Source organism: Acipenser ruthenus, chromosome 6 (assembly GCF_902713425.1).
Source record: "Acipenser ruthenus chromosome 6, fAciRut3.2 maternal haplotype, whole genome shotgun sequence".
NCBI classification, from domain to species: Eukaryota; Metazoa; Chordata; class Actinopteri; order Acipenseriformes; family Acipenseridae; genus Acipenser; species Acipenser ruthenus.
Genome location: NC_081194.1, coordinates 51,305,285 through 51,316,975, shown reverse-complemented (window position 1 = coordinate 51,316,975; position 11,691 = coordinate 51,305,285). Strand labels below are relative to the sequence as shown.

The 11,691-nt window shown below is 37.6% G+C and overlaps 1 protein-coding gene across 14 annotated transcripts in view; it reads left to right on the top strand.

Annotated features, from left to right (window-relative positions):
• Nucleotides 1–1,310: 1,310 nt before the first annotated feature.
• ehbp1 (EH domain binding protein 1) overlaps nt 1,311–11,691 on the top strand; it is a 157,553-nt gene continuing 147,172 nt past the window's right edge. For 2 of the 14 annotated variants that reach the window (XM_034921689.2, XM_034921688.2), the window contains exons 1-2: nt 1,311–1,642; nt 2,214–2,628. In XM_034921689.2, coding sequence (XP_034777580.2) covers nt 2,525–2,628 — 104 coding nt within the window. In that variant the 5' untranslated portion in view covers nt 1,311–1,642; nt 2,214–2,524. The remainder of the gene's footprint in view (nt 1,643–2,213; nt 2,629–11,691) is intronic. The other 12 variants (XM_034921691.2, XM_034921684.2, XM_034921695.2 and 9 more) reach the window with 9 other exon arrangements.

The following is an 11,691-nucleotide window of genomic DNA, read 5'->3' as shown; positions in this document are numbered from 1 at the left end:
GTATAAGGGTCCCCATAGGTCTGTCAGAAGTATTTCTGATTCGAATGCCTGCTGAGGCGACGACAACAACCCTATCTTCTTTAAGATAACGTGGTGTCAATATGCCATTCTGGAGGATCAAATACACAAGGGCTTAAAGTGCAGTGCCCAATAGAGGTTTAAAATATGTATTTCCTGTAATATTTTATCAGAGTAACCAAAAAAAAAAAAAACATGAAGAAAAAAACTAAATTGAAGTGACAAAGGGGCAAGCAGTTTTCAAAGTGCAAGAAATATTGTAACCAAGCTACTAAAACAACTAGAGAATGCAAACAGACACTGTACACTTGGAACAGGAGACATGTTTTCCCTTTTGTGTCCCTCCTTTTATAATAACACAATACTAACATTTTAGTATTATATTATAATTTTTGTTTTCCATATATCTGGAGAACCACTTATCCAATTGTCAAGAAACTTGGTATTAATATTCTTTACCATAAGTTATTGAGAGTATCAGATTCTGGGTATATATGGAAGTGTCTGTCTATGTTTTTGTATGCATTACAATGCAGTTTCTGTTCATCAAACCTAAGTAGTAGTAAGTTTACAAAATTAGTTGATTTTCTTAGAACAAATTCTATTTCACCGTGTAATTTATGGAATCACTATCGATTTGCTACAGCTAGCCTGGACCAAAGATTATAGTTTCAGTACTTTGGAACACAAATTACGTATGCCGTCCTTGATTCGGCATTTCAAGGATGCACTGTCACACTAACTACTTGGCAAGACTTGTTCTATTCTGTGAAAATATTATGACAATTTTACTTGGAACACTTGAGCAAGCCAGGGACAAAGAATAGTTTTAGGATTACGTATTATGTCTGAAAAAAATAAGAATGTCGCGCAGATTAAGTTAAAAATGAACTATGCAACCCTGCAAAAATGAGCAAGAAATACGAAGAAACGGTCCAATAATAGATACAGTGTATAAAACATTATTATTATAAGCAACACAGCGTCTCCCAAAGTGTCTAGCACTAAGATATTGCTCTTGCTGCTTCACCGAAAGAAAAGAAACTTGAAACCGCGGCAACAGACTTGACTGGCATTTACAAAGGCCAATGAAACATTAGAATTATATAAACAATTAACTGTCACCAGAGCACAAATGCCAATCGTCGTTGCAGCAATTGGATGGACAACAGTCTCTACCTACCCTGATAGCATATAAGGGTGGGGCCAATTTGTTAAACTGGCAACAGAATTACCCAATTACATAGAAAATATATATGACTGACGTTAGCTTTAGCAAGTAATCTGTCAGAAATGGGTAAACAATGATAAGAAGCTGTGGGAAGTAAGCCAATCGTCAGCCAGGGGGCGTTTCCACAGAGATTTTTTTTTACCCAGTTGAGTCAATGCAAGATGAAAATGATGGAGGGTTAATTGTTGAGTTTGTTAGTCTGAGCTTGTTGGAATTTGCATTCTCCTTTTCGGGAATTTTGTTTTATTTTTATTTTTTAAAAGCCGTTAAGTTATTATTTACGGAGGGTGTTTTAAAAGTCAGTCAATGTGGTAGGTGATATGCTAGGGATTGCTTTTTTAATTGAAGCGGCTGAAGTAGTATTGAGTACCACATTAATTGTATGGTGAGAAGGTAGGCAAGTACTATGTTTTAACTGTTATTCATATAGTAGCTTTTCATATTTTCATATTGAGCAGGTGTTCGAAAGTTGTTTTGTAAGGAGAGATTTTATTAGTATTTGTGAAATGCTAGCGGTATTTCTAATTTGTGAATATACAATGTGAATGGGTTAGCCCCAAAAATATGCCCGCAGGCTGCTATACTTTTCTGATTCTGCTCATTTTGTATATATTTATTTTGAACAGCATTAATAATATGGGTAACGACGTGGTTTTAATTTAGGATGTTTGTCATCTTGCTTTGTTTAGTTTATCGTAAGTGCTACTTAGTGTTTCTTTACATACTGTGTCTTATCGTTAACCCAAAACGTCAGTGATAGGATCTCACGTAAATCAATTGAAATTCTGAGAAACAATTTATATGGTGTTAGTAAATAAACAAAAAATAACCGGCGATTAAAAGGGCGAAACGTTGCCTTTGTCTACTGTTATGTTCCAGTATAGTTATTTCCAGTGAAGTTTATGTATTACATTTTGTATTATTCCGTTATTTGTTTACACTTTTACAATATCTGTTTTTTTAGATTGGTAATACCACGTCTTTTAACCGAAGAGGAATAACTACATAAATACAAATTCCTTTCACAGCCATGCGTGTTCCTGTCAAACTTGACTGTCATCCGAACAAGATGCATTTATTTTCCTCGCATCTGCTTTAATCATGAAAATATTATAAGGCATGCCATCTCATCAAGAAACCCAGCTGCGCTAGGATTTTGTTTTTACAATACATTTTTTGTCATGTTTGTGAAGAAAATTGAGGATCTTTAAGCATTAAAAATTCAACATCAGAAAACAAAAGAATAATACAGAAAATCACAGTTCATCAGTAAACATGGCTTCTGTGTGGAAAAGATTGCAACGTGTAGGGAAACATGCATCAAAGTTCCAGTTTGTGGCTTCCTACCAGGAGCTGATGGTGGAATGTACAAAGAAATGGTAAGTGCATACGTATTTTTTTCAGTGTGGCAGTTTGTATGATCAGTCCTCATACTGGAATGTAGAGCTGGCCTCTTCCGCTCTATGCTGTGATTTATACAATGAGCAGTACAGGCATGTCTGGGAGTTGGGAGGGGCACACGCGAACCCGATTGCCGCATCTGTGCTGTTCCAGTGTTACTGCTCCATTGTTACTGTAATTTTTGTATTTCATTTCTCCTCTTCATGTATTACGCTTTTTTCCACTTTATTCCTCAGTGTACTTTATGGGTGTACAGTATATCATTTAGACGTGTAAAAACGCCCTTCTGTTGCATACAGTCGTAGTAGGGCATTAAGTTTTGGGTAAAGTCAGGTAGTTGTGCAAGGGTTTTTAGCAGAACAAACTGTGCAATTATTTTGTTCAGATCATTCGCCAAAATGTTGACTTTTTCGTTTTCTGTTAAACACGTCATTATTTCTCAGAAATTGGTGACGGGACATACTGTAACCTTTGTTCAAATGTCTATTTTTTTTTTTTTTTTCTGCAGTGCATAGTCTGCACCTCTTAAGTGGCAAGAGCTTTATAAACAGCCTACAAATCTTCCTAATGGTTGGAAATCCATGCCTAGTGTGATTACTGTATATCAAAAGAATCTTCACATGACATTGCTGTGGTTCAGGGTTTTCATGTGCGGACTCAGACACCAGTAAATAGTAATACAGTATACAATATGTAATATGTAGACCCATATACTCTACACTGCTGTAAAAAAAGAACTGGTGTGCCCCGACTGCCTTAAATCTCATTATACTATCAGAACAAACAGATGAGTGACATTTCTCTGTTTTCAATTATTTTTAAAAAGAACATTTCAATTACAGGACTGTGTCAAATAACTCTGGTAATGTGACTAGTGCACAGGCTCATTACAATGCGCTTATTGTGAATGTTGCTTCCTCTCTGTTAATCAGTTCTGTAATGTTGTGTAAGACTTACTCTGTTGACCAGATTGAAGCTAGGATCTGAAAAAACCTGCATGTTAAGGAACTTTTAAAATGGAACTGAAGTTTATGAATCCAAAACTAGCTACATTTCAGAACTAACCTTAAATGTGCAGGATATATGGTGTTTAAAGGTTTAAGCCTATAACACATTTAAAATGGTAGAATTTGAGATCATTCCTGTGGTACTTTTAAATGATACGAAGTAGTGTAAGAATATTGCAGAGTTGGAAAATCACAAACTTGGACCAAACCAGCTGACAACAAAACAGATGCCTACAGAGAAGCTATTTCAATCCATATTCATGCTCCATTTTTGTACAGAACTCCTTATTGTACAAGCGTTTATTGTAACTGCCTTCCTACTAAAACTATGGAAGGATGTTAGTGCTAATTTGTTAATTTGTTAGTGCTGCTGGAGAAATGAGAAACATTTGTCATATATATATATATATATATATATATATATATATATATATATATATATATAATGTATATGTATTTGGATGCTTTTACAGCTTAATTTTGTAACACAAGCATTTCTCTCCCATTAAAATGTCTAGACAAAAAAGAAGAATGATCAGCATAAATTCTGATTTTCAAAAATGTACAAGTCTGCTTTCACGTTGAAGTCAAGGGACAAATCTTTTTTCATCTGGTTTCACAGTCCCCCCCTATTATCATTAATCTTGGACTAATTAATGTTAAGTAATGTGGGTCAGAAAAACCACACAAATGTTACTTGAAGCAAGAGAGTCTGAGATTAGTACCATTTTATTGTACAGCTCATAACAACCTAAAATATATTATAAGATTTTTTTTCTAGCAAAACCTTTAATCATGTTTTTTTTTCTTTTCTTTTTTTTTTTTAAATCTTTCGTTACACACTATTAATATTTGTGACTCCGTATTTGGCAAGAATTATCTTTGCTTTTGATAGTGCGGAATCAAACTACTGAAGTATTAAAAACAAAAGCACCTGGCTGAAGCATCAGACAGGCAGTCTCAGATAAATGTTTTAAGTTGTCAAGTAAAATTAGATTTTATAGCCTACAAAAATAGCTTAAAGGTGATGAGTAATCATTTCATTCATTTTGGTCTTGACACAAAGTACAGTAACAGAGGCTTTTCAGGCAAAAAATATCCCTGGCTGTTATCTAATAAGAAAAACAGTTCTATATAATTTGCTGTAGACTGTTTTGCCATTGAAGTGTGTGCCTGGCCACTTAAATCAGGCTAGACAGTTTTGTAAAATGTCACAGCAGGACTAATCTCATTGGTATTAGAAATGACCAGCCATGCTTTCCACTAGTGGTGGACATATTGCAGCTTTGTTAATCTTTGACACCTACTGCACATGCTGGCAGTGAATCCTGAAGGTGTTCTGACAGAAATATGACTTTTATAGCCTCACCGGTGATGGCCTTCAATTAATGACGGAATAACAATGTGCAGAATTGTTGGAATGCCGATTCAAAGTTTCAATTCAGTCTTTTTATTTGTCAAGGCTGCCTCCTTGCCCAAGTATTTTTATGAACTGAACAGTGATTTCAGTGACAAACAGAATCTTCATCTAAGTCTGACAAGTGTATTTGAAAATCCTTGCAGAGTGCTTGGTGTCACAAATGTCATTGCAGGCCGAATGCCTTAGTCGGAAAACTTAAATTCTACAGTAGTTTTACATTTTGGGCAATTGTATAAAACTGAAGAGTGTGTTGCAGTCACGACTGTGGAATTGTTGGTGGTCCAACCCAAGAATATACGGTAGTTTGTATCCAGTAAACTGTAAGAGTCACCAGCAGCAGACTGTTCTTCCTTTCATTTACGATTTTCAGTGAGTTCTGTCTCTGAGATTTTCTTTTGCATTTACAGTAGTGTGACTACAACAATTTGGCTTGGGGAGAAAGAGATTGCTGTTGCTGTTGAAAGAGAGTTCCGGTTATTGTAACCTACAGTAGTTGGTGTCTTTTAAACATTTTTTTCTATTCCTTTCCTGAAAAAACAAACAAACAGGTTCTTGGTGAATACCATATAAGCCTAGATATGCTGCTGCTGAGTATTTTATGTTGCTGAAGAGCAAGTGGGAAATGATCAGTTACAGTAACACATTTCAGTACTCTTTGAAAGAAAAGTGTGTAACCCATTCCTCCTTCTGATGCAGTGTAAAATAGGCTTTATAATTGAACATTGATGTTACAAATCCTATCCAAATAGGTCAACATGATCTGCTAATTTGTTATTTTACTAATTGTATTATATGGCTGAGGAATTTCCAAAATGAATAATGCATCTTATGCTATAAAGATCTACCTCAAAAGCCAATGATGAGCTGAATAAAATATGTGGAGTTAGGTCTTGGCAGTTAGAACTTTAATTATGTGCTCTTTTCAAAGTAGCAAAATATGTTTCTTTGGTCTCTCGTATGTTCCTGGGCACCCAATTTGGAAGGCTAATCCCTCCCTTTTTTTTCAAAGGAAAACCTAGCTCTTGTAGTTGGGTTTCAGAAGTATTTTCTGTCAAGAGTGCAATTGCATAACATGTTTTTAGAGATTTAACATAACAAAATCTAAATTAAATTATTTTAGCTTTGAAGGTATTTTCATTTCTTGCATCAAAACAAGTCACTCACCCACAAAGTAAAATAAAATATAATATTATTTTGACGCTCTGGAAATTATCTTGCATCTAGATCAGTGTCGATAATTCTACATCCTGAATGATACTACAGAAACCCTTAGTAAATGCATTTTAACTTGACTGTTCTGTTCATGACTGTTCTTTCCTAACTTGAAAATGTAGGATTGCACCATCCCCTTCTTATACTGTATACTGAGGGCCATGTATAACTCATTAATGACATGCTTTGGTTGGTAATAACATCAGTTTATTTTTCATTTTGTGTTTTAGATGAGAAAAACTTTAACCTTTTAGCTGCCAAGTAAAAATGGCAATGTTACATTGCTTTTGTATTATAACCACTTTAACATTAAGTTATATCATCTGAAAGAAAAAAGGTTGGTACAGCAATAAAATATACCTACAGTAGATTTTGGAAGGTATATCACAAATCTGTAATTGTTACCTGCAATGTATCTTAATATTCAATCAGTCAATCAAGCTTTATTTTATAAAGCACCTTTCATAGTGGACCACGATCACAAAGCGCTTTACAAGATGCAGTCACAACAAGAAAATCCATAATACTTTAAATACAGAGAAATGAATAATACATGCTATACAGGAAAAAAAACAAAGAAACAAAAAAAACCCAACGCATAATACATTAAATACAGTTGAAAGTGCATAATACATGATAGTAGCATAATACATGAAATAGTACATTAAATACAGTGGAAAGTGCATAATACATGAAATAGTAGCAGCAACACAGCAGCTAATAGCAGATATCGGGCTTAAAGAGCATGGAAAGCAAGAGAGAACAGGTGGGTCTTGAGAGTTGATTTAACGCGAACGACGGTGGGAACATCACGCACCAAAACTGGGAGAGAGTTCCAAAGAGTCGGAGCCATGAAGCTAAACGAGCATTCCCCAAGTGTGGTGCACTTTTGCTTGGGGATAACAAGCAGGCCAGAGTCAGAGGACCTCAGCTTGCGGGCAGTGACATAGTGGGTCAGCAGGTTGAGGAGGTACTCGGGACCTGTGTGATGAAGGGCATTGTAGGTGAGCAGGTGAGAGTTTTGAAAATAATCCTGAACTTTACAGATAGCCAGTGTAGCTGGGCAAGACAGGGGGTGATGGGATCACATTTTTTACATCTGGTAAGGAACCTGGCAGCGGCATTCTGAACACGAGCAGCAGTCGGTTTATGGTGAGTGCCGAGAGACCACCATAAAGAGAGTTGTAGTAGTCGAGTCGAGAGGAGACAAATGCATGACAAAGTATCTCCGCATCCGGGAGGGAGAGGTAGGGACGGACTTTGGAGATGTTTCGAAGATGGTGGAAGGAAGATTTGACCACGGAGGAGATGTGGGCATCAAAGGAGAAGTTGCTGTCAAGAAGTACACCAAGGCTGTGGGGGAAGGCAGCAGCAGACAGTTTCCGAGGTTCAGGGCAGCTATATTTAGTTTCTTAAGTTGAGTTTTAGATCCTACTAGAAGGAGTTCAGATTTGCTAGTGTTCAGCTGAAGAAAATTGGCTGACATCCAGGCCTCGATGTCTTGAGTGCAAGCCGAGAGGCGGACCATGGCAGAGGGGCTACCAGGGTCAAGTTTTAAGTAGAGCTGGGTGTCGTCGGCATAGGAGTGAAACATGAGGCTGTGTTGGCGGATGAGGTGACCCAAGGGAAGCATGTAGATATTGAAGAGAAGGGGGCCAAGAACAGGACACCACAAGTGACAGGGTTTGCAACACCACTGCGTCCAGCATAGAAAACAGACTGCATGCATCTGGATAGGTAAAAGGACATCCAGGAGAGCCAGGTTCTAGAGATCCCATAATACTTCTGAAGACCGTCAAGAAGAATGCCATGATCTATGGTGTCAAAAGCAGCTGTTGGGTCAGGGAGGACGCGCACAGAGGGAGCACCAGCATCAACACTGAGCAGGAGATCATTCACAATCCGGAGCAGAGCAGTTTCAGTACGGTGATGCGACTGGAAACCAGACTGTAGAGATTCAAGCAGATTGTTGTCTGTGAGATGTTTCATCAGCTGACTGGCTACAGTCCTTTCAAGAGTTTTTGAGAGAAAAGGGAGACTAGAGATGGGACGGAAATTAGATAAGTCAGCCGGGTCAAGGGAGGGGTTTTTGAGTACCGGCGTACCTTGGGCATGCTTAAGGGCAGCAGGAACTGAGCCAGAGTCCAGGGACAGGTTGAGAGTGTGCATAATGGAGGGAGCAAGATTGGAAGCACTGAGACGGACAAGGTTAGTTGGCCAGGGGTCCAGGGGGCATGTGGCAGTAGTTGATTTCAACAGTAAGCCGGAAACATCAGCAATGGAGAGAGGAGAGAAGGAGGAGAGGGTAGGTAGTAGACTGGGTTTGTGGTGGGCGAGCATAGAGTAGATGTTGTTGATTTTGTTCTGAAAGAAAGAGGAGAAACCCTGGTACCCTGGTGATGAGCAGATCCAGGGTATGTTCTCGGGTGTGAGTGGGGACGCTGGCAGATTGAGAAAGTCCAACACAGTCCAGAAGCGTGTTAAAGTCGGTCACCAGAGGAAGGCAAGTCAACATGAATGTTGAAGTCACCTAGGAGTAGGATTTTGTCAGTTGAAGTGCAGACGAGGGAGAGGAATTCTGAAAACTCAGCAATAAAAGCATAGTTGTTCTTAGGTGGACGGTAGATAACAGCAAGGGTAAGGGACATGGGAGAGGGGAGCATGATGGTAAGATGCTCAAATGAAGAAAAGGCAGGTTAAGAAAGAACTGAGGAAGCGAGCACAGAATTAGCAATAACAGCAGTGCATCCGCCTCGGCCAGTGAGGCGAGGTTTGTCAAAGAGGGAATAGCCCTTTGGGGTGGTTAGGGTGCAAGGTTTCAGCTAGACAGAGAAGATCAAGATTGGTATCGGTTATAAGTTCGCTGAGAAGCAGAGACTTGTTAGTCAGAGAGCGACAATTGAAAAAGGAGATTTTCAAGTTTGTAGCTTGCAGCATGCGGGGAGAAGCAGTTAATACGGGTATGTGCAGCTGGTACTTACCAGTGTTCATTCTCTTCTCAATCATTACAGTTACTTTTTGCATCTTTATTTGAAACCAGCATCTACTCAGCCCTCATAAGACAGCTTACAGTACAACAGTAGCAGAAAGAAGCCGTGTACCCACGACAACGTACATTAGGATTAACAAATGTAAGGCATACAGAACTGTAAAGTATTGATTGACCAGCATTGCATTGATTGATTGGCTGAATTCAAGGTTATACATAGCAATAAAACTTCACAGCACACATGGCTTGATTTTTATTTATTAAGGATTTACTGTATTTCCATAAATGTTCTGTTAATAACTGCACAGATTGCTTCAGAAAAACTACATTCATGAATACCGGTAGTGTAATAAAATTATGCTGGCTTTAAATTGTTCTTTCATCGGTTGACATTAAGGTATATATTTTATGCTCTTGTTATGCTTGGCATTTTCTTCTTACTCTTTTATAAATAATTCACCATGCTGTGCTGGCTCTGTAATGATGTTTACATTTTCAATTAAGCAGATACAGAGAGTGTATTTTTGTGGTGATTTCATGTATTGCTTTTTTTGGTGTCTTGGTTTATAATGTCCCAGTAGCATCTTGTTGTACCACCCAGCAAGTGGAGTCACTGCTTTCTTCCGTGCCCATTGTTTATTGTTGGATGAGTGCCATGGGTGTGTTTAGGCTGTTTATACTGGTTTACATAAAGTGGGCGTTTGGCGTTGCTGATTGCCAAAATGGATGCAAGTACAGAAAGAGGAATTGCTAAAGAATTTGTATTTTTATTAAGTGCAACTCCAGGTGATGAACTCTATTGCCTGCTACACTGCAGTCCACAAGACTGAATATCAGTGCGGCACTGTGTACAAATAACAAAAAGATGTAAAATAGATTTGGATAGTCAGAAATCTTTTCCACTTCTATTTTTACATAATGTATACAGTAGATGCATAGTACATCAGGTCATGGTGATCACAATTTTGTATTCTCTGATGGCTTTACTTTTATATATAAGTATTATTTGCATACTGTACACTGTATCATTCCTTCATCTGTAAGACAGCTTGTCATGTTTGTACAATACCTTTAAATCATTTTTCTAATATTTGAACACTGCACTACTATAAACCAGGCTGTATTAGTTTTCCAGCAAAGAAACCGGGGTTGCCCTCATACTTCTGTTTTATCAAAATGTAATGTAGACCATGGTAGGAATAGCAGTGTAATGTACTATCGAATTAATCTGATCTGTTGACAACCTTCAGTACCTGCCTATCCGTCTGTGTTCCTGTCTATCACAATGACAAGCTATTGTATTTCACTCTAGATTTCACTTGGCAGAACCATCTGTTTTGTTTTAGGATTTTGTTTTTGAACTTGAGATGGTTTTTAATGCCTTTTTTTAACAGTGCTCTATTTAAAATAAATAATGAACTAATAGTTCTCTAGCCCAGAAGAAAAGATGTTCCACTGTGTTTTTTGAAGATTAATATGTTAGTCTGAATGTTGCTTAGAGCTTATTGCATATTTACCATATTGGTAGCTGTATTGCCAATAGAAACAAACTTATTTCCCCAGATATGCCTGTCCTGGCTTGTCTTTACCAGGCAACATATTTCAGCATCGTTGTCACTGCAGAAGAATGGAGTATGCAGAACTTTGTACTTTCAAACAATTCTCACATGCAAGGGACAGGTGCCCATCTACAGTTCTCAGTCTTGGTAACCGCATTTCAGGCCACACTGAAAGTTTTGCTGACAGCTTCCAATAAAACGTGCAGAAGTGCCACAAAAATGCATGTGTTACTGAAACTTGAAATCACCCAGTACATAATACATGGACCATTTTCAATCACCCAGTACATCATACATTAGCAGGCAGATGAAGCTAAATAAATGGTCCAGAAATAGAAGTCATAGAAAACAATCCAAAAAACTATGTACAGTACAATCGTGTGCACCAATCTGAAAAGAAAACTTAAAAAATCAATTTTGTCACTTGATAAAAGCAAAATCCTACCTCCCCAAGTAAGTAACTACAATTGTTTGCCAAAGTACATTCCAACAAAGGGTCAGGGGGAAGAGTCCCTTCAGCATTTTCAGCTGGTTTACAGATCTGTCACTAATCTTGGACTACCTTCATATAACATACTGTACTGCTCTTGTACTGTTGTCAGATAAGGGAAGGTTATTGGAAAAACGTGTTTACCAAAAGACTGACTGAGCACATCATGAACATTTCCATACCTGAAATACACATTTACACTCCAGTATAGTAAACTTTCATTTAATTTAGGTGTTACTGTACAGTAAGTAATTGTTTGTTTTTTGTAATATCAATAAACATTAAGTAAAGAAAACATATCAGGAGGTTACTAATATGTATTTATTTAGTATGTGTTTTTTTTTTTTTTTACTCTATTTCAATA